General features: G+C 41.1%; 1 protein-coding gene across 1 annotated transcript in view; it reads right to left on the bottom strand.

Annotated features, from left to right (window-relative positions):
• ATP2C2 (ATPase secretory pathway Ca2+ transporting 2) overlaps positions 1-20,735 on the bottom strand; it is a 42,322-nt gene extending 21,587 nt beyond the window's left edge. The window contains exons 1-11 of the mRNA XM_044987098.1: positions 20,539-20,735; positions 9,085-9,195; positions 7,268-7,384; positions 5,230-5,319; positions 4,856-4,891; positions 4,685-4,746; positions 2,061-2,169; positions 1,824-1,973; positions 1,647-1,715; positions 1,097-1,172; positions 814-880 (exon numbers count right to left, since the gene is read on the bottom strand). Coding sequence (XP_044843033.1) covers positions 814-880; positions 1,097-1,172; positions 1,647-1,715; positions 1,824-1,973; positions 2,061-2,169; positions 4,685-4,746; positions 4,856-4,891; positions 5,230-5,319; positions 7,268-7,384; positions 9,085-9,195; positions 20,539-20,637 — 986 coding nt within the window. The 5' untranslated portion in view covers positions 20,638-20,735. The remainder of the gene's footprint in view (positions 1-813; positions 881-1,096; positions 1,173-1,646; positions 1,716-1,823; positions 1,974-2,060; positions 2,170-4,684; positions 4,747-4,855; positions 4,892-5,229; positions 5,320-7,267; positions 7,385-9,084; positions 9,196-20,538) is intronic.
• Between the last annotated feature and the right edge of the window lie 328 nt (positions 20,736-21,063).

Here is a 21,063-nt window from a genome sequence, read left to right as displayed (position 1 = left end):
TCTGTTTCCCCCCCAAAATAAAATAAAACCTCAAGCCTTCTTTTGTTCCTTCATTTGACATTAAATGAATAGTAAGGTCAGATTCTACATTCACTGAAATCAATGGTAAAACTCCCATTGGCTTCTGTGGTGCAGAACCAAGCCACATATTTAGAGACTAACACAAGTATTGAGAGGTTTCAGAGTAGCAGCCATGTTAGTCTGTATCCGCAAAAAGAACAGGAGTACTTGTGGCACCTTAAAGACTAACAAATTTATTTCAGCATGAGCTTTCGTGAGCTGCAGCTCACTTCTTCGGATGCATAGAATGGAACACACAGACAGGGGATATTTATATATACAGAGAACATGAAAAGGTGGAAGTATGCATACCAACAGGCAGAGTCTAATCAATTGAGATGAGCTATCGTCAGCAGGAGGAAAAAAAACTATGGGCCATCTTAATTATCACTTCAAAAAGTTTTTTTTCCTCCTGCTGACGATAGCTCATCTCAATTGATTAGACTCTGCCTGTTGGTATGCATACTTCCACCTTTTCATGTTCTCTGTATGTATAAATATCCCCTGTCTGTGTGTTCCATTCTATGCATCCGAAGAAGTGAGCTGCAGCTCACGAAAGCTCATGCTAAAATAAATGTTAGTCTTTAAGGTGCCACAAGTACTCCTGTTCTTTTTACAAGTATTGAGGGTTTTTTTCTCTCCCCCCCCCCACAGAAAAAAGTGCCTTCCATTGTCTCAAGCAACCTCTTAAACGCAACCACTCGGTGGGACATGTTTCACTGTAATAGTAAAAGAGTTCTTTCCAATCCTCACCTCACTCCAATAGTGAACATACTGAGAAGATGCTTTCCTTGCAACCAGCCAATCAGCATTATTAAACCTAGGAGAAGGGAGGAAAAGCCAGTTGAAAAATGGAAGTTAAGGATCTGTGAGGGATTTCAAGAGATTTCTCATCTCAAGGCATCGCAGGCCGGACACTCAAAAACTGAGGCACTCTACATAAAAGGGCCCTTTCGAAAAAGTTGCTCCAGGGACACGGGAATACATTTCTAATGGAATGCATCATAGTTTATACAGGGCATTCGGGCAAACTCACCAATTATGCAAAAAGAGAAAAGAGTAAGTTGTTTCCCCAGTTTATCCATGCTTTTCTGTAGAGGCGTTTTAGGGGTCTGGAAATGTGACGAGAAAAAAACCAAAGTTGGTTTCTGTTATGTAAAATGAGGTGCGTGTGTAGAATCAGTGACAAGAAATATAACCATCATTATTATCACTGGAGCAACCCTAAACTGAGATCGGGGGCTTATTGTGCAGGCACTGTACACCATATACACAGTGAGAGAATAATGCCCATTAAAGAGTTTATAATCTCAATAGACAAGAAAGAAGCATTAGTCAGTTCACAGATGGGGACCTGAGGCATAGAGAGCATAAGTGACATGCCCAAGGTCACCAAAGTTTGTGGCAGAGCTGGGACTTGAACCCAGCCCTATTAAATCCTACTGCAATGCCTGAAGCTCGTGATCACCCTCCCTACAAACAGCCCTTTGACCTCCAGTATTTGAACAACAATATGGAGACTCGGGTCCTACGACAGTACCACACAGCTCTGTACCAACAAAACAAACAGAATTCGTGTCCCTTACCTCTTCAGCTTGCATCAGTTTAAACACCTCTCCAAACTGTGAGTTTTCGCCAGTTCCGATAACTAGCCCCTGGATTAGGAAAATAGCAATGAGAATCATGCAAAATACTGACCTTACTTAAAAGATTCTCTAGCTATTATTTAGAGGTGGATGATATGGAGAGTATATAGGACTCACTTTTCCCTTCCCATATCGCACCAGTGTTCCCATGAAAACAACATTACTCAGCGTTGTTAGGTCTCCAGCTTCCAGTAAGGGATCATCAGTCTTACTGCAAGGCTCAGCTTCTCCAGTAAAACTAGATTCGTCCACCAGCAGGTCTGTAACCTAATTAAAAATGTAACTATGTGGAGCCTTTATCACAATATAGACGAGCAAACCGATGTTATCGTTTATGTGTGAGCTGGTGTTTACCTCTATCAGTCTGATATCTGCAGGAACCCTGTCTCCAATAGAAAGACACACAATGTCTCCTGGGACTAGGTCTCGGGCGAGAAGATGCTGCAGTTTTCCTTCCCTTATGCTGCATTACATTGAGAAAATGATACTATTTAAATAGGCCAAACAGCGTGCTAGGCAAATATAAGGAGCAGGTCCTTGCCCCAGAGACATTCCGATCTCAATAAGAGTTTATCATCTAACCAAGGATGAGGAAAGGAGATTATATTCCTACTCCAAATTTAGTTTTAATGCACAAACACATGGGTGGATTATGGAAGCTTTAGATTTCAGTAATAATATACATTTAACCTGAATATCCTGAATTGGAGTGCTTTCCCCCGTTTGAACTTTAAAGACTGCTTACAGGCAGATGCAAGGGACTATCATATTTGGCAAGCTGTTTAAAGGTAGAATTACTGAACTGGTGTTTTTCCATGTTGTTGTACTAAATGTTCACCTTTGAAAAGATTAGGTGCCTACTCTGTGAAATTCATTGGAGGAAATAGGCAAAGGTAACCAGAGTATTTGTAAGGTGCAAAGTTCAATGACCATTGAAGTAGAAAAGGCCATGCCTCATTTTTGACACAATAATTATAACCTCAACATGAACCATTTCTTTGTATTCTTTGAAATTCATTGGAGGAAATAGGCAAAGGTAACCAGAGTATTTGTAAGGTGCAAAGTTCAATGACCATTGAAGTAGAAAAGGCCATGCCTCATTTTTGACACAATAATTATAACCTCAACATGAACCATTTCTTTGTATTCTTTGAAATTCATTGGAGGAAATAGGCAAAGGTAACCAGAGTATTTGTAAGGTGCAAAGTTCAATGACCATTGAAGTAGAAAAGGCCACACCTCATTTTTGACACAATAATTATAACCTCAACATGAACCATTTCTTTGTATTGGTCATGACAGAGCTGATTTTCAAAGATACAAGTATGATGTTGCACTCCATATGCTTTATGAATGTGAATATGATGTAACTGGAATATGCTTTATGCAAAAGGTCTCTTGTAAAGTATCATTACAAAGGTTAGGATGAATGTATTCAGTAGATTATATTTGTATGAATGTATCATTCTTGTGTCTGAAGCTAGAAATATGAAGTATAACTCTGAGGTCCTATTGTAATTGTGCAAAAGTGTTGGCCATTAATGGTGGCTTAAAATCTTGATGGCTCCCATTGACTAGAACAATTGGTTGTAAATGGCTGTTTAGTTGCAAACCTTCCAGGGTACATGCAGGCCAGCCCTTTAGAAAATGGAGACATGGGGTCTCACAGGACATGTGACCATGTCACATGATACTGGAACTCATCTTAAACCTGGTGCTTTTCCATTTAGAAGGAGGGTGGGGAGTCAGAGAGACAAAGGATTCCCGCCTTATGCCAAAGCTATAAAAGGGGATGGAGCAGAAGAAGGGAGCAGTCCCAGTTATGAGAAAGCTCTTGCTTTTCACCTAAAATGCCTGCTGGAACTAATGAGGACTGTACCAGGGGAAAGGACTGGGCCCAGACTGGGAAGGAGTCTAGTCTGTGAAAGAAGCTTATTGGAACATCTCTGAGGGTGAGATTTACTTGGGTGTATGCAAATCCCTAATATGCACACCAATGGGCCAGGTCCTTCAGTCCATTAGAGTTGCTTTTTGAGAGTCTCCCAGGGCAAAGGTACCCTAATGTCGGAGAATACGGCCAGTGGGGGATTCTCCCTGTACTGGGGAATCATCATCAGTGTAAACGTGTTGTAGTGACTCCTTTGCCAGTCCCTCCAGCTTCCAGTTTAGGGGGGGTTGTATCCAAGGAAAAGGGGATATGTCTGGGCCATCCTTACACTTCAGGAATTTCTAGATGATGGATTTATCCTTGGGGGGTTGCTGGCAGCTGGTACAACTCAGTCCATATGAATTATAGACAGCAGTGGTGCGAAGATGGTACGGGGGGGCGGGGGAATTAGTTCAAGGATTCAGTCACAGGGCCAAAAAAACAAAAAGGAAATGGAAATAAGATAGATTTGTATAAAATAGGATGAGAAATCCTACTCCCCCCCCCCAGGGCACATTAGTGGGGGTTGGGAAGCCTAACAAATATGGTAGGATCATTTCTCAGCCCATCAGGCACAAATGCCAACCTGGATTGATGGTTATTTCCATATGCTCACTGGCAAAAAATTGTTTACTGCACAACTCAGAAACCAGTATTTGACTTGCAGGTGTAGCTGGACTCTCAGTCCTATTGACTGAAGCTAGCTCGTCCCTTGGATCACGTGTAAGGAACCTTTGGCTACTCATATAAAAACCCCATGCTAATCACTGGGGATCAAACCCAGGAACGTAAGCACCGAAACACGAACTTCAGCCATCTCCACTATAGGGGAACTCCTGCAACTGTGAACACCAAGGCAAGTCATAAGAGGGAGATATAATTGCATACACTAAGGCAATGTATTACCAACTGGACATCCGTAAAATGCCCCATCCAAAGACAGTTATCAGCAATTCATTACATGCACAAGCATCAGAATTGTTGCCTTCATTATCTGGCGTTTCCCCCACAACCTGAACTAAAAGAAAACGAATTCCTATGCATGACTTACCAGTTGCATTCTGGGGGGACTAGTTTGTTGAGCTCTTCCAAAGATTTTTCAGAGCGATACTCCTTATGAGAGAGCAGCATAAAACTAAGTTACAAAAGCAGGATTACTCCAAACGGGCCATAAACTGAGATGCAGAGCTCTGCTGCAAAGTTAAGGATTCTTAGGACGTACCTGAATGAAGGCCACTGTAACCACAATTAGTACTGCCTAAGGAGAAAGAGGTATTAAATTCATGGGCATGTTAACTGCAGCTAATGCAGTGCTTGCATTACAGGTGATTCTGAGATTCTAAGGCCAGAAGGGACCATTGTGAGCATCTAAGTCTGACCACAAGCCATAGAACTTCCCCAAAATAATTCCTAGAGCAGCTCTTTTAGGAAAAAAACATCCAACCTCAATTTAAAAATTGCCAGTGACAGAGAATCCTCCATAAATCTGATCCACTGGTTAATTACCTTCACTGTTAAAACGATACACCTTATTTCCTGTCTGAATTTGTCTAGCTTCAATTTCCAGGTGATTCCACTTCCAGGTGAATAACTTACCATTGCAATACTCACAGCATCCTCATATTCTTTAGTAATTACACTTACTAAAGCAGAAGCCAGCAGCAATAGAATGAGTGGATTCTTAAACTAAAATAAATAAAAATAAGAGATTTTGGTTTTAGTTCAAAAAAACATGTTATTTAAAAAAAAATAAAGCTCATTAGTTCACCGTTAGTGACACATTTTAATGACGGACTTCTTTACAAAGAAGAAGAAACATGTAAATGGGATAAAGAATTCCTTTAATTATTGATTTGCAAGAATGATGCAGTAGCACTATTCTTGCAAATCAATAGGAACTGTTGGATGCTCGGGTCTTTTGAAAATCTTGTCACTTATTTAGAGACCTAAATATGGATTTAGGAGCCTAATTTTAAGCTTCTATTTGTGAAAATCGTTTCCTCAGGGTATGGTCTACACTACCTGCCAATGCGGCGGGTAGTGATCGATCCCCGAACGTGCTCCCCGGCGACTCTGGAACTCCACCAGGGTGAGAGGTGGAAGCGGAGTCGATGGGGGAGCGGCGGCCGTCGATCCCACACCATGAGGACGTGAAGTAAGTCAATCTAAGTCGATCTAAGATACGCAACTTCAGCTATGAGAGTAGCGTAGCTGAAGTTGACGTATCTTAGATGTAGACCAGGCCTTAGTAACCACTGGAAGTGATGTAACAAAAAGAACAAAAAAGAAAAGAACCCCCCCAATGGGTTATGGAGATACACCCTAGAGGAATTCGGGCTTGAGCCAGCGCTCATTGAAGTCAGTCGTGAAACTCAAGTGCTTAGTTCCCATCATTAACAAAAGATTGGGCATAGATGCATAAAATACAGTAAGTGAAAGGAGGCAGGCCATTGTGAAATTTAAAAATGCATGTTACGGGTCATTCAAATTTATGAGTGTGAATTGTGTGCTCCCACAAGGAACACTTCCAAGGAGACTGAAGGGTTGTTAGAGAGTATGACTGTACTAAAAAATCCATTCTGTACTCAAAAGAAAATCCCTTGTTAAAAGGGTCAAGCTGGTGAAGGACAAAGCACCAATGTGTCATTTTTAATTAGGTGCAAAGAATGCTTTAGAAACAAGCTTAGAAAATTTACTGATGGTTATATGAAGCTGCTTAAAAGGACACTGAATAAGTAGGAGGGGGATGAAATCAGTGAAACAAAAATGAACCCTTAGATAAAATAAACAAAATTTACAATCCTTAGGATCCATCTAAAGTGAAACCACAGGCAAAACTGATTAGTAAGAAAAATCAAAACAATAAATCTCTATCAAAACATAACCCCTGTTCTGGTAAAAGCTCCAAGGCACAGACAAGAGTTACATTCAGCTTGTGAGATCCGTTAATACACATGAGATTCCATGTGCTCCTAATAAAGGATAACTCAGCCTAGGACGAATAAGATTAAAGACATCACCCCTATAGTGTGTTTCTTGCATTATTTGAATCACTCGATCTTCAAAGGGATATCACAATATTGCATTTATTACACTAGCACAAGAGCTGAAGTTAACTTTCATCTGAGCTTTAAACTTCATCCTTTCTTGCTGAAAATTTAGTGCTCATCAGTTTCACTCACTGCAATGTGTCATAACTGAAATCAGAATATGCCCCTGTTATCACTTTCTTTATACAACCTTTCTTTCTTTTATCACTGGCCTGAGAAGGAAACGAATATTGTTATTCAATAACAATATTGTTATTGTTTTGCAGCTGGTGCAAAGAATGGTAAGGCTCTTGATTTATACACAGCGTACAGCATCTTAAGAAAAGGGTGGATCTTTAAATCTATCTCCATGCAATACAAACATGGACCATGATCTTGCAATGATTTCCCCCCAGGCAGAGCTCTGTCTCTATGCAGAGCCCATTGCTGGATTGGAGCCATAGAAAGCCATACAATTTCTAATACACGGAAGTGCTCTGATCCAATCAGAACAGATTTTCTCACTGTTGAGTACTACTGCGTACCACAGAAATTTGAAACCACCTTTTAATGGGCTGCACCATAGCTACACATGTAATCCTTACCTGGTCTAGATATTTCTTCCATATTGGTTCTGTATTGTCTACTATAAACTCATTCCAGCCATGTGTTATTCTGCGTTGTAGCACAGAAAACTCAGAGAGTCCAGTTTGTAAATCAACCTGGTGGGAGGTTAAAATTAGTGTAAAATGATCCAGGAAAACTGCATCATGCAATCAAGCTGCATTAAAAATAATAAATACATTTGGCCAGAAGTTCAGGTCTAATATTTGACCAAGTCTTACAGCTTTCAGTTGTCTGTGTGGGGTGTACGACACTGACCAAATATCCAGAACGATCGGACATGAAAAACAACAATAAAAGAGAACCGCTGCTTTTGTACCAACTACAAATCTTTGGAAGCTACTATCATAGATCCAGCAGAGGGAGCACAAATTCATTAACAAATCCTATTTCCAGTAGGGTGACCAGACAGCAAGTGTGAAAAATCAGGACAAGGTTGGGGGGTAATAGGAGCCCATACCAAAAAAGCCCCAAATATCGGGACTGTCCCTATAAAATCGGGACATCTGGTCACCCTAATTTCCAGATTTGTGATGCCGTTTGATGAATGACAAAATAAAAATCAACTAAGAAAATAAACTAACTTCTAGGTTCACTAGAAACACAAGAAAAAATAATCACTGTTTTGCCAAATAAAAAAAGAACAAATAAACATGAAAATAAATTGTGTCTGCAAGTTTGAGAGATGGCAGCAGTGGAGAATAAACTAAAAATTAAAAACTATATCAAATACTCAGTACTACAATATTCCCTGGTTCCTAGCTTTAGTGGATCAGCATTTCCTAGATTTCTGTCCTCCAGCATATTCTTTTCATACATATATGATCATGTATACATTCCTTACAGCATATTATTAGTTTTTCCCCATTGCAAACTGTAATATAAATTGAGTATTTAAAATATTCCTCGAGAGGTAGAATGCAATCCAGTGTTCCTTTCAGGGCGGTGTATATATGTGCTTTCCCCCACATCATCTCTTACACATGGCTATGTGTGAATCACGTGATCCAAGCCCAGTGAAAGTCCCATGTAATATTTCAGGGAATCATCTATGGTTCTAGAGCCATGACATGAATATCATTGATTTAGATGCTAGGAATGCTGTGGGACTACGGGAAGAAAATGGGGCCATACGAGTGTAAACTGGGTATAAACTGGACATAAATTAATTTAGGCTGGAAATTAGAAGGTGGTTCCTAGCCATTGTGGAGCAGCCTCCCAATAGGAGTAGTGGGGGCAAACCACCTAACAAGTTTTAAGATGGAGCTGGATAAATTTAAGAAAGGGATTACATGACAGGGTTGCCTGCAATAACAAGGGGCTGGACTTGATGACCCAGCCGGTCCCTTCCAGTCCTGTGGCCTACATGCACTAAGATTTTATGACGAGTTTGCTAGAACTGAGCTGGGGCAGAGTGTGACACCTGAAGAGCTGTGCATCTTGCACGTAAATTTGCATAACTATGCTAAATCCTCTACCCGTTGGTGATGGACCAAGAGCAGTTAGTTGTCTGTGCTGCCCAAGCTTTAACTCAAGTCATTTGCGGTTCAGAGGTTCACTTAACTCACCATCATCACTGATCAGAACAAAGTAAATCAATTATTCAACTGTTAAGTCTCAGAAAGCCACCCAAATGAAAAGGACAGATCTGAACCCCACCAGACCCTTGAGAAGTTTGCATCTAAAACTAGACATGAATTTCGCAGGTTGGCTCCCTCTCTAAGTAAAATCATGTGGGATATTGGGGTGAGTCCGTATTTCCACAAAGTGCAGTTATGCATTATGCAATGAGCCTTACATGTAAACTTTTTGCCAAGTCTTCTTTATGGCATTTGCAAGCTTCTTTGGGGGGAAGAGCTGTCACTTCTTTCTCTTGTTCAATTGCTGTCAGCACCCGTTCTTCATCTGTCTGAGTAATACAGATAAAGCAACTGTTAGGGAAGAAGAACTTAGCTAGTACAGTCATTTCATTCATCTTTTGGTTCCTCCCTTTATCTGGCCTCTCTTCCCTTATCCTTCAGTCATAGAGGACTTCACACTTATCTAACAGTTAAATAATTAACCCTTGCAACCCCTTTCCCCCTCCTGTGGCAGGTACATATTATCATCTCTGTTTTACAGATGGGGAAAGTTAAGGCAGAGAGGTTAAATTATTTGTCCAAGACCACAGAGGTAGTCAGTGTCTGAGCTGGAATGGCTGGTCTGACTACTCCTCTGGTCTGACCACTCAGTCATGCCTATAACTCACAAATTGTTATGCTCCTGAGAGGGGATACAGTTCTCGCTTGTACTGTGTGTGCGTGCATGTGTCCATTTTATGTTGGAAGTGGAAACTTATTCTCCAACAGTTTCAGGAAATCAGGCCATGCTCCAGGAAGAGGGGAGGAGAAAGAAAGTATGAGGTAAATACGCTGGTAAATGCTGAGAAAAACAGTCAGCCACCTGGCAGTAGTTCCAGGGAGGAGTAGCAAGGGTGTTGCACATAATGGCCTGGAGAGGAAAGAGGCAGAAGGTGAACAGGACCAGGCCTAGTTCCAGAGTCTTCCCCCCAAATAACCAGAAATCCTTCTTGGTACAGAAGAAAGAACCTGTTCCTGGGAAAGAGAGCTGGTGATTTGTTTTAGAGTCAGCTCAAATTAAAGCTCCTTCATGAAGTCCTTGGGAGATGCCTGATGCAAGGAATCGCAAAGCAACCAAGCCAAAAATGCTTACTGCAAACTACTTAAACTCACATCCACTCAAGGGCAGCCCATTGTCAGATATCACTAGGTTAAGTACACCATGTCTAGCAAATATAGGTTTGATGTGCACAATCACCTGTTTTGCATGGTGTCTTAGGCTTTGTCTACACTACGCACCTTTTAGCGACACAGCTGTGCTGCCACAGCCATGCAGCTAAAAGGCATGCACGGTAGCCGCTGTTTGTCCGCGGGAGAGACAAAACACTTCCACCCCCGATGAGTGGTGGTAACGATGTCGGCAAGAGAGCACTCCTGCCAACAAAGTGCTGTTTGCACCCACGCTTTTCATCTGCAAAACTTTTGTCTTTCAGGGTATGTGTTTTTTTTCCCACAGCTCTGAATGACAAAAGTTTCATCGTTCAGTAACCAGTGTAGACAAAGCCTTACAGTAAAGCTATTTCAGAGAAGTGAGAATAAGTCACGAATGAGGGCATAGTTTTTTCCAGGCAACATAAACAAATCTATGCCTACTTTGCTCCAATGGGGCCAATTTTTCCCATGCCACCAACATGGGCTCTTTCGCTCAACTTAGTCTGTATTTTTAGCACATGCAACAAGGCTTGAAAACTTCCTCAAAGCACTGGTAATTTGAGACCAGTATAAAAAGGTCTATTGGCCTTCTCTTAGATTTTACAATCTCTAAATGACCTCTATGTATCCTTTTTACTATATTTTTCTCGAACGCCTTAAGAATCACCATCCCAGTGTCTTGAAAATCTGACCTCGGAGTGAGAGCTCCCTCTGAATCGGTGACAGGGCCTGGGAACATGCTGCCCTTGTCACCCTGTGCTAGTAGCTTTAATCAGTTTCTGCAGGTTCTCATCCTGAGCTGCTGCTCTGGCAATCACAGTCCACATGGCCTGTGAGACCTGAGAATTTTCTTTTAAAATCAAATTGACATGCATAATGGCTAGCTCTGGACTTTGCTCCATGGTACTTTGGCTGAACGCTCTCCAGAGAGCGTCTGGCGCCATCAAATCTCTCCCAGGTTTGTATTGAATTTGCAAATCACGCATTGAAGTGAAAAACTAAGATCTGTATTCTCGGCGGGAGGGAGAAGGGGAAGGAGAAGGGGAAGGGAAAGACCCTTTTGGCAATAATAAGTGGTTTATGGTCAGTTTCACCTAACACTGTCTTCCTGTAAATAAAGACACAAAACTTTTTACACACATGGACTGAGGTCAAAGCCTTCTTCTCTGAGCATATCGACACTCAGCTTTTGTTAGCACCTTTGACGCACAAGCCACTTGACCTCCAGTATTTGAGCATGGTCCAGTTTTGACCATTCTGCTTTAAGAGGACTGCATCGATACCCTGCTTGGAGTCATCTGAGGATAACTTGGCACAAGCGATATACTAACTGTGATGGCTTTATGCTGCCATAACTTGTGTTGACCCAAGCTTGTAGCGTAGACCTGGCTCTAGTGCGTACTGTCAGTACCTCAGGACTGGGGCCTCTTTAATTAACTCATTTAGTTTCTCAAACTCTTTATTCAGATTTGCATCCCAAGTCCATTGGACACCTTTGTGCAGCAGCACGCTCAGGTTGCTGGGTCGGGCAGCTAGATTAGGCACACATTTCCCTACTATATCAGTATCCAGATAAATCAACAGTTCTCCTTTGTCCTTTAAATTTGTTGACTCCCTCTAAAGCACTCAGATACCACCCCAATGAAAGCCGGACATTCCCCTACATGGATAGATAGAAAAAATTCTGCTAGGGAGAAACAGCGTGATTTTCCTTTACAGAAACAGTGGTGGTTAGGAACTGTCGTGTCTAAAACAAATAATACTTAATAATGAACATTTTAGTTGAGGACAGGAATCCATTGTGCTGGAAACTGTACATAAACGTAGTGATAGACAGTACCTTTACAATCTAAATAGGCAATCCAAACAAAGGGTGGAGGAGGAAACTGAGGCACAAAGAAGAAAAGTGACTTTCTCAGAGTCACACAGCTGATTAATGACAGAGCCAGATATAGAACCCAGGTCACCTGAGTCCCAACCCAGTGCCTTATCTAGATGTTTTATAATCTCTTTGATATTATCTATAATTGTAATTCACTCCTTTTAATAAGGTAGACAGATGTCATACCCACTGATCTGAAATTTGGACTGAGGTATACATAGAAAGCCATTACATTTTTTATTTTGCTGATATATAGTTATAGGTTTTGCTTAAATAAACTGTATTGTTACAAAGGCACAATTATTAAAATGAGTTTATCCGCATGTAGTGGGACAGGACACTCAGAATGATCTTTGTCTTGCAAAGCCACAATGTTTGAAATGAGTTGGCATGTGCTAGACCTACTTTATTGTGCTACAACCTACTTTAACACAATAAAGAGTGCATCACTCAAGGATGGGTTGGCAGGAGAAAATAAAAATTATTAGCATAACTATGGTTTGGCAAGCTCAGTCAGTGCTGCAAGTTACAAAGGAGCAGACATTTAGGCTACAAGTCACGCATAATGTTCTGCACCACCACACCTTACAAAATGTCACATCTTCTTTTAGCTCTCTGGCTACTCTTGTTTTTGATCTATGATTCATTGCAGATCACACTGGGACACAAAGCAAATCTGGAAAGGGTGAGAAAGGCAGAGCTGTCTACAAATCTCAAATGCTCAGCTCCTCACCATTCACCAGGGCATATGAAGACTGTTAGTTTCTGGTTTGGTTAGGGTTGTTCATTCTGGGGTATTGTTTGCTCCCTCCTCCTTCCTATCTTTAGCCGGGCTAGCAGGTAGACTGTAATATGGTGAAGTGCAAGCTGCAAGAGTGAAAAGTTCTACCCTGCATGGCACTGCAGCAATGGACATAGTACAAAAACCTGGGAAGAACAGACTAGAATTCCACAGCAAGATATTCCGCGCCCCCCGCCATCTGTGGGGCTGTGTCACTAGTGCGGTTTAATCCTGCTTAAGTACTGTTGCCAATTCTTCCACTCTTGTTGCGAGTCTCACAATATTTGGTGGTGTTTTTCTTACAGCCCTAGCCCCTGAAGCTTTCACTTAAAAAAGTTTCTAGCCTTCATGGTTGCAGAGATAAGCCTGAAATGTGAATGCTGATGGTTCTAAAGCCACAAGACACGTAAACTTTAAATATATTTTAAAAAAATATTTTAAAATGATTTGAAAGCCAGGCTCATGATTTTGGCGGCCTCACTCTTGGCTTTTGAATGTTTGCAGCTAGCCATGCAGTTGACAGGTCCCACGTACAGAGACCCCCTCAGCCCAGCCCACTTGCCCCCCCAATTAGTCAGTTCAACACTGCAGCCACACAGCATCTCACACACAAACACACAGTGCTCACTCACTCTTCCCTTGAGAGAGATTTTAAATGTGTTCCTTCTTGTTCTCATTGTGTTTCCTGACTCTAAAGTAAAGACAGGCAGACTGGAAGTACATGTTCCAGGTCTTCACTCATGCCTTAGGGGGTGCAGATTACAACCACAAGGAGTTTTTAACCTAAACACAGACCCGCACAGAGTGCAGTTCCACCCACACCACTCCGCAACAGGGTGGGACCCTGGAAGCTCAGCTTTGTAAGGTAGCTGCTTATATAGAGTTTCCTGGGTTTCCTCTGAGGGCCTGATTGGGCCTTCAAGTCTCAGCCCTGCTTCATTACTCCACCCTGTAAACCTGTGTGGGAGCTGCAGAGAATGAAATTAACCCCCAGCTTGCTGGAAAACATTAGGGCCATTGGTCCCTTTCATGCCCTGTTGGGGACAAGCTGCTTTTCTTTTTGTTAAAGGAAGTTAGTGTTTGCCAAAGACCTGGGCACCTGACTAGGAACCAAAATGTATTTGTTATAACAATGGACTGGTTTCCATGGCAGCATTTTTCTCCTTTGGTATTTCTGGGGGCAAATTCAGAAGGATCAAGGGCAAGATGACCCCTAAAGAGCTAAACGTGTCAGCCAACAAACTTGTTCCCTTAGAAAATCTTTAATCAAATGCTTAAAGACTATGTAAATAGGCTCTGACTTTTTGCTAATGTGTGATATGCTGTGCTGACCTTTCATGTTGTCTGTTTTTAAACAGCACTCCTTTCCTTCCTGTAATTTTCTTCTAAAGGGCACATATTACCAACTTTACTGCCAGTGTATAAACATACAGTTGAGCAATAACCGTAGTAAGTAAAGAGTGATAACTATGGGCCGTCTCCTACACCTCTGTCGAGAAGTGAATGAGTAGCACGGGAAAGCACTTACTCCATAACAGTAGACGCTGAAGGAAAAAAACCCAAAAAGAACAAAAAAACGGCATATACTGGAATTGTAACTCAGCACTACATTTAGAGCAAAGAACAAAAGCCAACCCATTTCCATTGCCTGATGGACAGGAAACTTGAGTTCTGATCCTGCAAACCCATATATATATATATATATATGTATGTAGAGCTGGTAGAAAAATCTAATTTTGTTTCCTTGAAGAACTTGAATCAAATGGTTTTGTTTAACATTTTTTGTAGAAGATTTTGATTTTTTTTTAAATGAAAAAAACCTCAGGACACCATTTTTTATTTTGCTTTGAATGGAAATTTTAATTTTGTTTTGGGTTTTCAAACACCAGAATTAAACAACAAAAATAATTTGAAATGAACTGCTTTGTTTCCTTTTTATTTTTTTTCTAAAAAAAATATTGAAATCAAAATATTTTCAAAAAATATTCCAACTTTCAATAAAATTGCATTTTTTGTTAAAAAACAAACAGGTTGCGACATTTTGACCCAGTGTGTATGTATGTGAGGAATCCTTACAGTCCTAGAGCTATGTGTGAATGTTTGCAGCACCAGGTCCACTAAGAAGAAACTAAATTAAGAAAAATTCATTGACATGAATAAATTGCAACACAGAGAATGAGCACAACAAGTACAAGGCACAGTAGAATGAAAGGAATGGAAAAACAGACTGAGCAATAGAACTGGTAGAAAAATGGGAAACAGTTCATGAAATTTTTCCTTTTTTTCCCCATCAAAAAATGTCAAAGCTTTGACATTTTTTAACAAGTGCTACTGTTTAAGAAGTTCTTCAATGGAAAGGGACAAATTTTCCAATCCAGTTGTGGGAGCAAACATTTAACTGGAGATGCAAGGAATCTGATTTGAACCCTAATTCATTTTGTCAGGTCACATATATTTTAGGTGTAAATTCTGCCTGCAAACAGGGGTGATGGACCTTTTGAAAATCCCATCCACAATGTTGGACAGTCAACTTTGTCTTGACTTTAATTCAGAAGTATTGATTCAGGGTTTACACTATCTTTGCCTAAGGCTTTGGAAGGCCCATGTCATTGTTAGTGGCTTTTGTGTAACTGCAGCAAATGATAATTCCAGACAAAGAGGGCGTTTTTCCCTCTTAAAAGAGAGGGAAACGCCTCACCTATGTTCATATATAACTCTGAGCATCTGTCTCTATCCTCTCTACAGTATTTACAATGCTCATGCACACAAAGCTATGGGAATCATAGAAATGTCGGTCTGGACGGAACCTTGAGAAGTCATCAAGTCCAGCTCCCTGCACTGAGGCAGAACCAAGTAAACCTAGTCCATCCCTGACAGGGGTTTGTCCAACCTGTTCTTAAAACCCTGTTCTGGGGATGGAGATTCCACAACCTCTCTTGGAAGCCTATTCTAGAGCTTAACTAGCCTTCTAGTTGGAAAGTTATTCCTAATATCTAACCTAAATCTCCTTTGTGGCAGAATCTCCCAGGGCTGAATGGTATCCAACAATGCTCACAGAGGAGAGAAAAAGAAGGAAGCAGCAGATTAATGGCATGCTGGTTCCCACTCCAGGAGCTCATCAAAGGTCCCTCTACATGCATACTATGTGTTGGGGTCTCTCTGTATTTGTGGAGGCATGTTGGAGAGCTAGGGAGCAGCCACTCAATGCATCATACTCCCCTTTGAGCCTCTTCATAAACCTTTCACCCTCCCACTGACTTTTCTCTCCCTTCCAGCCTGAAAGCGAGGAGGATGGGGGCAGGGGTAAGCCAGTGGCAGCATAAAAAAATAATTGGAGATATACCTATCTCCTAGAATTGGAAGGGATGGTCATTGAGTTGAGCCCCCCTACCTTCACTAGCAGGACCAAGTACTGATTTTTGCCCCAGATCCCTAAGTGGCCCCCAAAGGATTGAACTCATAACCCTGGGTTTAACAGCCCAATGCTCAAACCACTGAGCTATCCCTCCTCCCAGCAGCACCCTGATGATACAAACTATGGTCTGGAGCACCATGCCCTTGAAGGGAAGTTAGATAGGAAGCAAACCTTGCAGGCCAACCATCATTCTCCTCCTGGGAGTGTTGATGCAGTATGAGACCCATGATAGCTACTGAACAGATTCATCTCCATTTGACATCAAGCACCATCTGTGTAGGGAAAGCACCATTAGAGATCTGTGAAGCTACTATAACAGCTCAGAAACTGATCTCTACAGTTTGGTTTTAGGGTTTAGAAGAGACCAGCACTTGGTGTTGTGCATGGAGGTTAGAGGTGGACAAACTCCAACCTCTGTTCTAAACTTTCCACTTTTAAATTTCCTGTTTGAATCATGTTTGTGCCTTAGCTCACATATAATTGTTGTTTGGGTTACTCCTGCCACTGAGATCAGAGCACCATTTTCCTAGGCCCTGTGCACATGTATTTTTGGAAACAAACTCAGATCTGAGACGTTAACAATTTTAAACAGAAGTTTAAACAAGTTTAAATAGAAAAAACAAAGAATTATTATTCTCATTTTAGTGATGAATGACTGAGGCAAACAGATATTAAATGACTTAGAGTGTGATGACATAAGTAGGAACTGAACTTCAGTATACTAGATCCCAAGTTAGTGCCTTAACCATTACACCATAACAGGCAAAGACTGTTTTAAATGGGGCTTAAGCTTTTTTAATCCTTCTATTTATCACTGTAAAAGTGTTTCCAACTAGAAAGTAGACGGCGTATTAGTCAATTACCAGATAATAACAAAAGCAAGGAATTTAGTCTTGAGTTATCACATTGTTTAAATTATGCCATGTTAATGGTTATAATAATAATTGTCAATAGCACCAATATAATAAAGTCTTGGAGCACTTGTGTGTGTAGTAAATTAAAACCTTTCTTCCATTTGCATGTAACAACCATATTTGGCATTATGCTTTCAGAATATAATGGCATCCGAATGGATTCTCCATGGATTACCACTGAAATTGTTTTGATGTGTTAATATCACATCCTAATGACATTGTGGAAAGGTCTCCAGTTGTACATTTAAATGATTTTAGTAACTTTGTAGACTTGCGTTGAAATCATTCTGACGTATTTGCATTGTAATGAGGTCTCTGTGGACTTGAATGGAAATCATTTTCCCATTGTCTCAGATTCTTCCCAGGCTTACACTGAAAATGTAGGCCTTTAGGGACATAGGAATGGTCATACTGGGTCTGACCAATGGTCCATCTAGCCCAGTATCCTGTCTTTTAACAGCAACCAGTGCTAGATGCTTCAGAGGGAATGAACAGAACAGGGCAAATGTCAAGTGATCCACCCCCATTATCCGGTCCCAGCTTCAGGTAGGCAGATGTTTAGGGAATCCCAGAGCATGGGGTTGCATCCCTGGCCATCCTGACCAATAGCCATTGATGGACCTATCCTCCATTAACTTCTCTAATTCTTTTTTTAACCCAGTTATACCTTTGGCCTTCACAACATCCCCTGGCAATGAGTTCCACAGGCTGTGCATTGTGTGAAAAAATACTTCATTTTATATTTTTTAAACCTACTGCCTATTAAATTCATTGGGTGACCTCTGGTTCTTGTGTTATGTGAAGGGGTATATAACACTTCCTCATTCACTTTCTCCACAACCGTCAAGATTTTATAGACCTCTATCAGATCCCCAGGCCCCTCCCTTAGTTGTCTCTTTTCTAAGCTGAACAGTCCCAGTCTTTTTCAACTTTTATATGGAAGCTGTTCCATACCCCTAATCATTTTTGTTGCCCTTCTCTGTACTTTTTCCAATTCTAATATATCATTCTGGAGATGGGGTGACCAGAAACTGCATGCAGTATTCATGGTGTGGGTGTACCATGGATTTACATAGTGGCATTATGATATTTTCTGTCTTATCTATTTTCCCCCTAATACTTCCTAACATTGTTAGCTTTTTTGACTCCTGCTGCACCCTGAGTAGATGTTTTCAGAGAACTATCCACACTGACTCCAAGATCTCTTTCTGGAGTGGTAACAGCTAATTTAGACCCCATCATTTTCTATGCATTGTTGGGATTATGTTTTCCAATGTGCATTACTTAGCATTGATCAACAATTAATTTCATCTGCCATTTTGTTGCCCAGTCACCCAGTTTTGTGAGATCCCTTTGTAACTCTTCACTGTCAGCTTTGGATTTAACTATCTTGTGTAATTCTGCATCATAGAATCATAGAAGATTAGGGTTGGAACAGATCTCAGGAAGTCATCTAGTCCAACCCCCTATTCAAAGCAGGACCAACCCCAGCTAAATCATCCCAGCCAGGGCTTAAACTTTGCTACCTCACTGTTTACTCTCTTTTCCCGATCATTTATGAATAAGAATACCAGTCCCAGTACAGATCCTTGAGGGACCCACCTATTTACCTCTTTCCACTGTGTAAACTGATCATTTATTCCTACCCTTTGTATCCTACCTTTTAACCAGTTACTGATTTGTGAGAGAGCCACCCTCTCATCCCATGACTGCTTACGAGCCTTTTGCATGGGACATGGTCAAAGGCTTTTTGAAGGTCCAAATACACTGTATGCACTGAATCACCCTTTTTCCACATGCTAGTCCACATTGTAGTGTCATATTATAGTGGTATCATGTTCTGCATAGACTTAAACTGGAATTCAAGGAGATCATGTGCTCACAGAGATCCCAAATATTCGTAATTATTTACAATGCTGTAGAGAGAATGGCAGAGCCAGAAGACTGCAAATTCTAATTCAGAATAAGTTACTGACTGACTATAATTCCCTGACTGTGGACAAGTGACTGGACCTTCACTCGAATATTGGCCAGATCAGTGGACCGGAGTTTAAAAACTGCATCTACATTCCTCTTTATTGGGTTACCAAAAGAGAGCAAAATAATCTCTATCTTAATCTCCCATTACAGCAAGATCAGAAATAATTTTTGGCATCCCAGCCATGTCTCTATTTTACTCTGTGAAGTTGGGCTGTGTATGCTGTAGCATCACATACAGGCGCAGAAAGAGGATGGTCTCGGTCTTCCTCTCCCTCTCTCTGTGTAGCACTAGTGAGGCTACACATATAATACTGGGCCAACAGTTTTGGCCAACTTGAGACTAGAAAGAAGATAATAAATGAGAAGGAATGAAGAGCAGATTAGAGAGTTGGAGGGAATAGCTTTTGAAGAAAGATTAAGAATATTATCTGCGATATACAGAGCTTGGGCAAATGATGATTAAGGGGCACATAACTGCCTATAAGTATTTGGAAGGTGCAAATGCCCAGGAGGGAAAGCAAGGTAGTGTTATAACCAGAAGGAATCAGTCCAGGTATGGAAGAAAGGATGGAATCAGATTCCTCTTACCCATGTGAATGGGTCCAAAGGTCAACACCTCACATGAGTGTGGCAAGGATCAGGATTCGGCTCACACTTTGTTACTTGAAAATATCCAATCCTGTCATTATTATTAATTCTATTACAATAGACCCTAGAGACCTCAACAGAAATCAGACCACCATTGCACTGGACAAATCCGTAGTAATAAGAGGCAGGCACAGCCCCAGAGAGCTTACAGAATGGCTAGAGGAAAAATGTTGAACATACAGAAAACCACAGAAACCAACAATTTCATTCTCTCACATTCAGTGGCAAATAGAGGGGACACTAAAAATGTATATTTCAGAAATGTTCCAAACCACATTTCAAGAACATTTTTGAGAAAACAAAAAAATCATTCTAAAAATGAGTGATGTTTTGAAAATGTCCATGGATTATTTTGTAATAAAAATAATGATAAAGTGCCATCCAAGCAGCTGGATGTCTCATCCCACCCATTGATAGGCTCTATTCTGAACTGAAGGAATCACCCATTTGGAAGTTCAGCCTCAGGACTCATTCACATCCTTGGGCCTTTTTGCTCAGAATATTGGCCTGCATTGTTTAAATCTGTTTGACCCTAAAGTCAGTGCAAACACAATGACATATGCTTCAAATCTGAGTATAGTTAGCAAAGCCTTAACATAAAGATGAATGTTAATACTTAGGATTTATCATAGAAGTATTCAGTTTGCACACACTTTAATTAACCCACACAACACCCTAATAGGCAGGTCAATGTCATTGTTAATATTATCCTCCATTTTACATATGATGATAAAACAAAGTAGCACCGCAAAACTGCCATAGCTATAGAGATGTAATGTTGCCAGCAATGCACTGTAGGCTCAGCCCCATCTACACACCGCATTTCATAACTCACAGGCAAGAGGCATAGGGAATCCTTACCTCCCCTTCTGGCTCCCCATTCCCAACTGGCTGGTAGTTCTGGGCTAAGTGGAAAAGTGACCCTTTCTGGAAGAGTTTGGAGAAGCGTCTTTCTACCATCTTCGCTTTGCCTCAGCAGCAGCAGCAGCTCCTCATTATTCTGCTGCTGCTGCTCGAATGTCACCTGTTCCTGGCTGGTGGCTCAAATTCCCTTGCAAGCCTAGGGTTGTAGTTACACAAGAGGGATAGGCAGGTGTTACCTGATGCCTACAGAGGAAGCCACGCCCACTACAGGTGCTTAGGAGAGGCTACACCCCCCTCCCCCTTCTCTCTGGCTGCTCAGAGCAGCAGATACCTACAGAGTGTGTAGCTTATTCAGTGCCATGCCAAAGGATTCCTGAGCGCGCTTAGTCAAAAACATGGTTAGTATTTGTATGGAGCAGTCTTGGCTGTAAAGCTGTTAAGGGAGTGTAAAGCAATTAACTTTTGCACAAGGAAGTCTTTCAGCTCTATTGTTTTCCACACTCTCTAATAAAATGCAACAGC

This window comes from Mauremys mutica, chromosome 14 (genome assembly GCF_020497125.1).
Source record: "Mauremys mutica isolate MM-2020 ecotype Southern chromosome 14, ASM2049712v1, whole genome shotgun sequence".
NCBI classification, from domain to species: Eukaryota; Metazoa; Chordata; order Testudines; family Geoemydidae; genus Mauremys; species Mauremys mutica.
The sequence above is the reverse complement of the archived record's forward strand: the minus strand, read 5'-3'. Positions and strand labels throughout refer to the sequence as shown.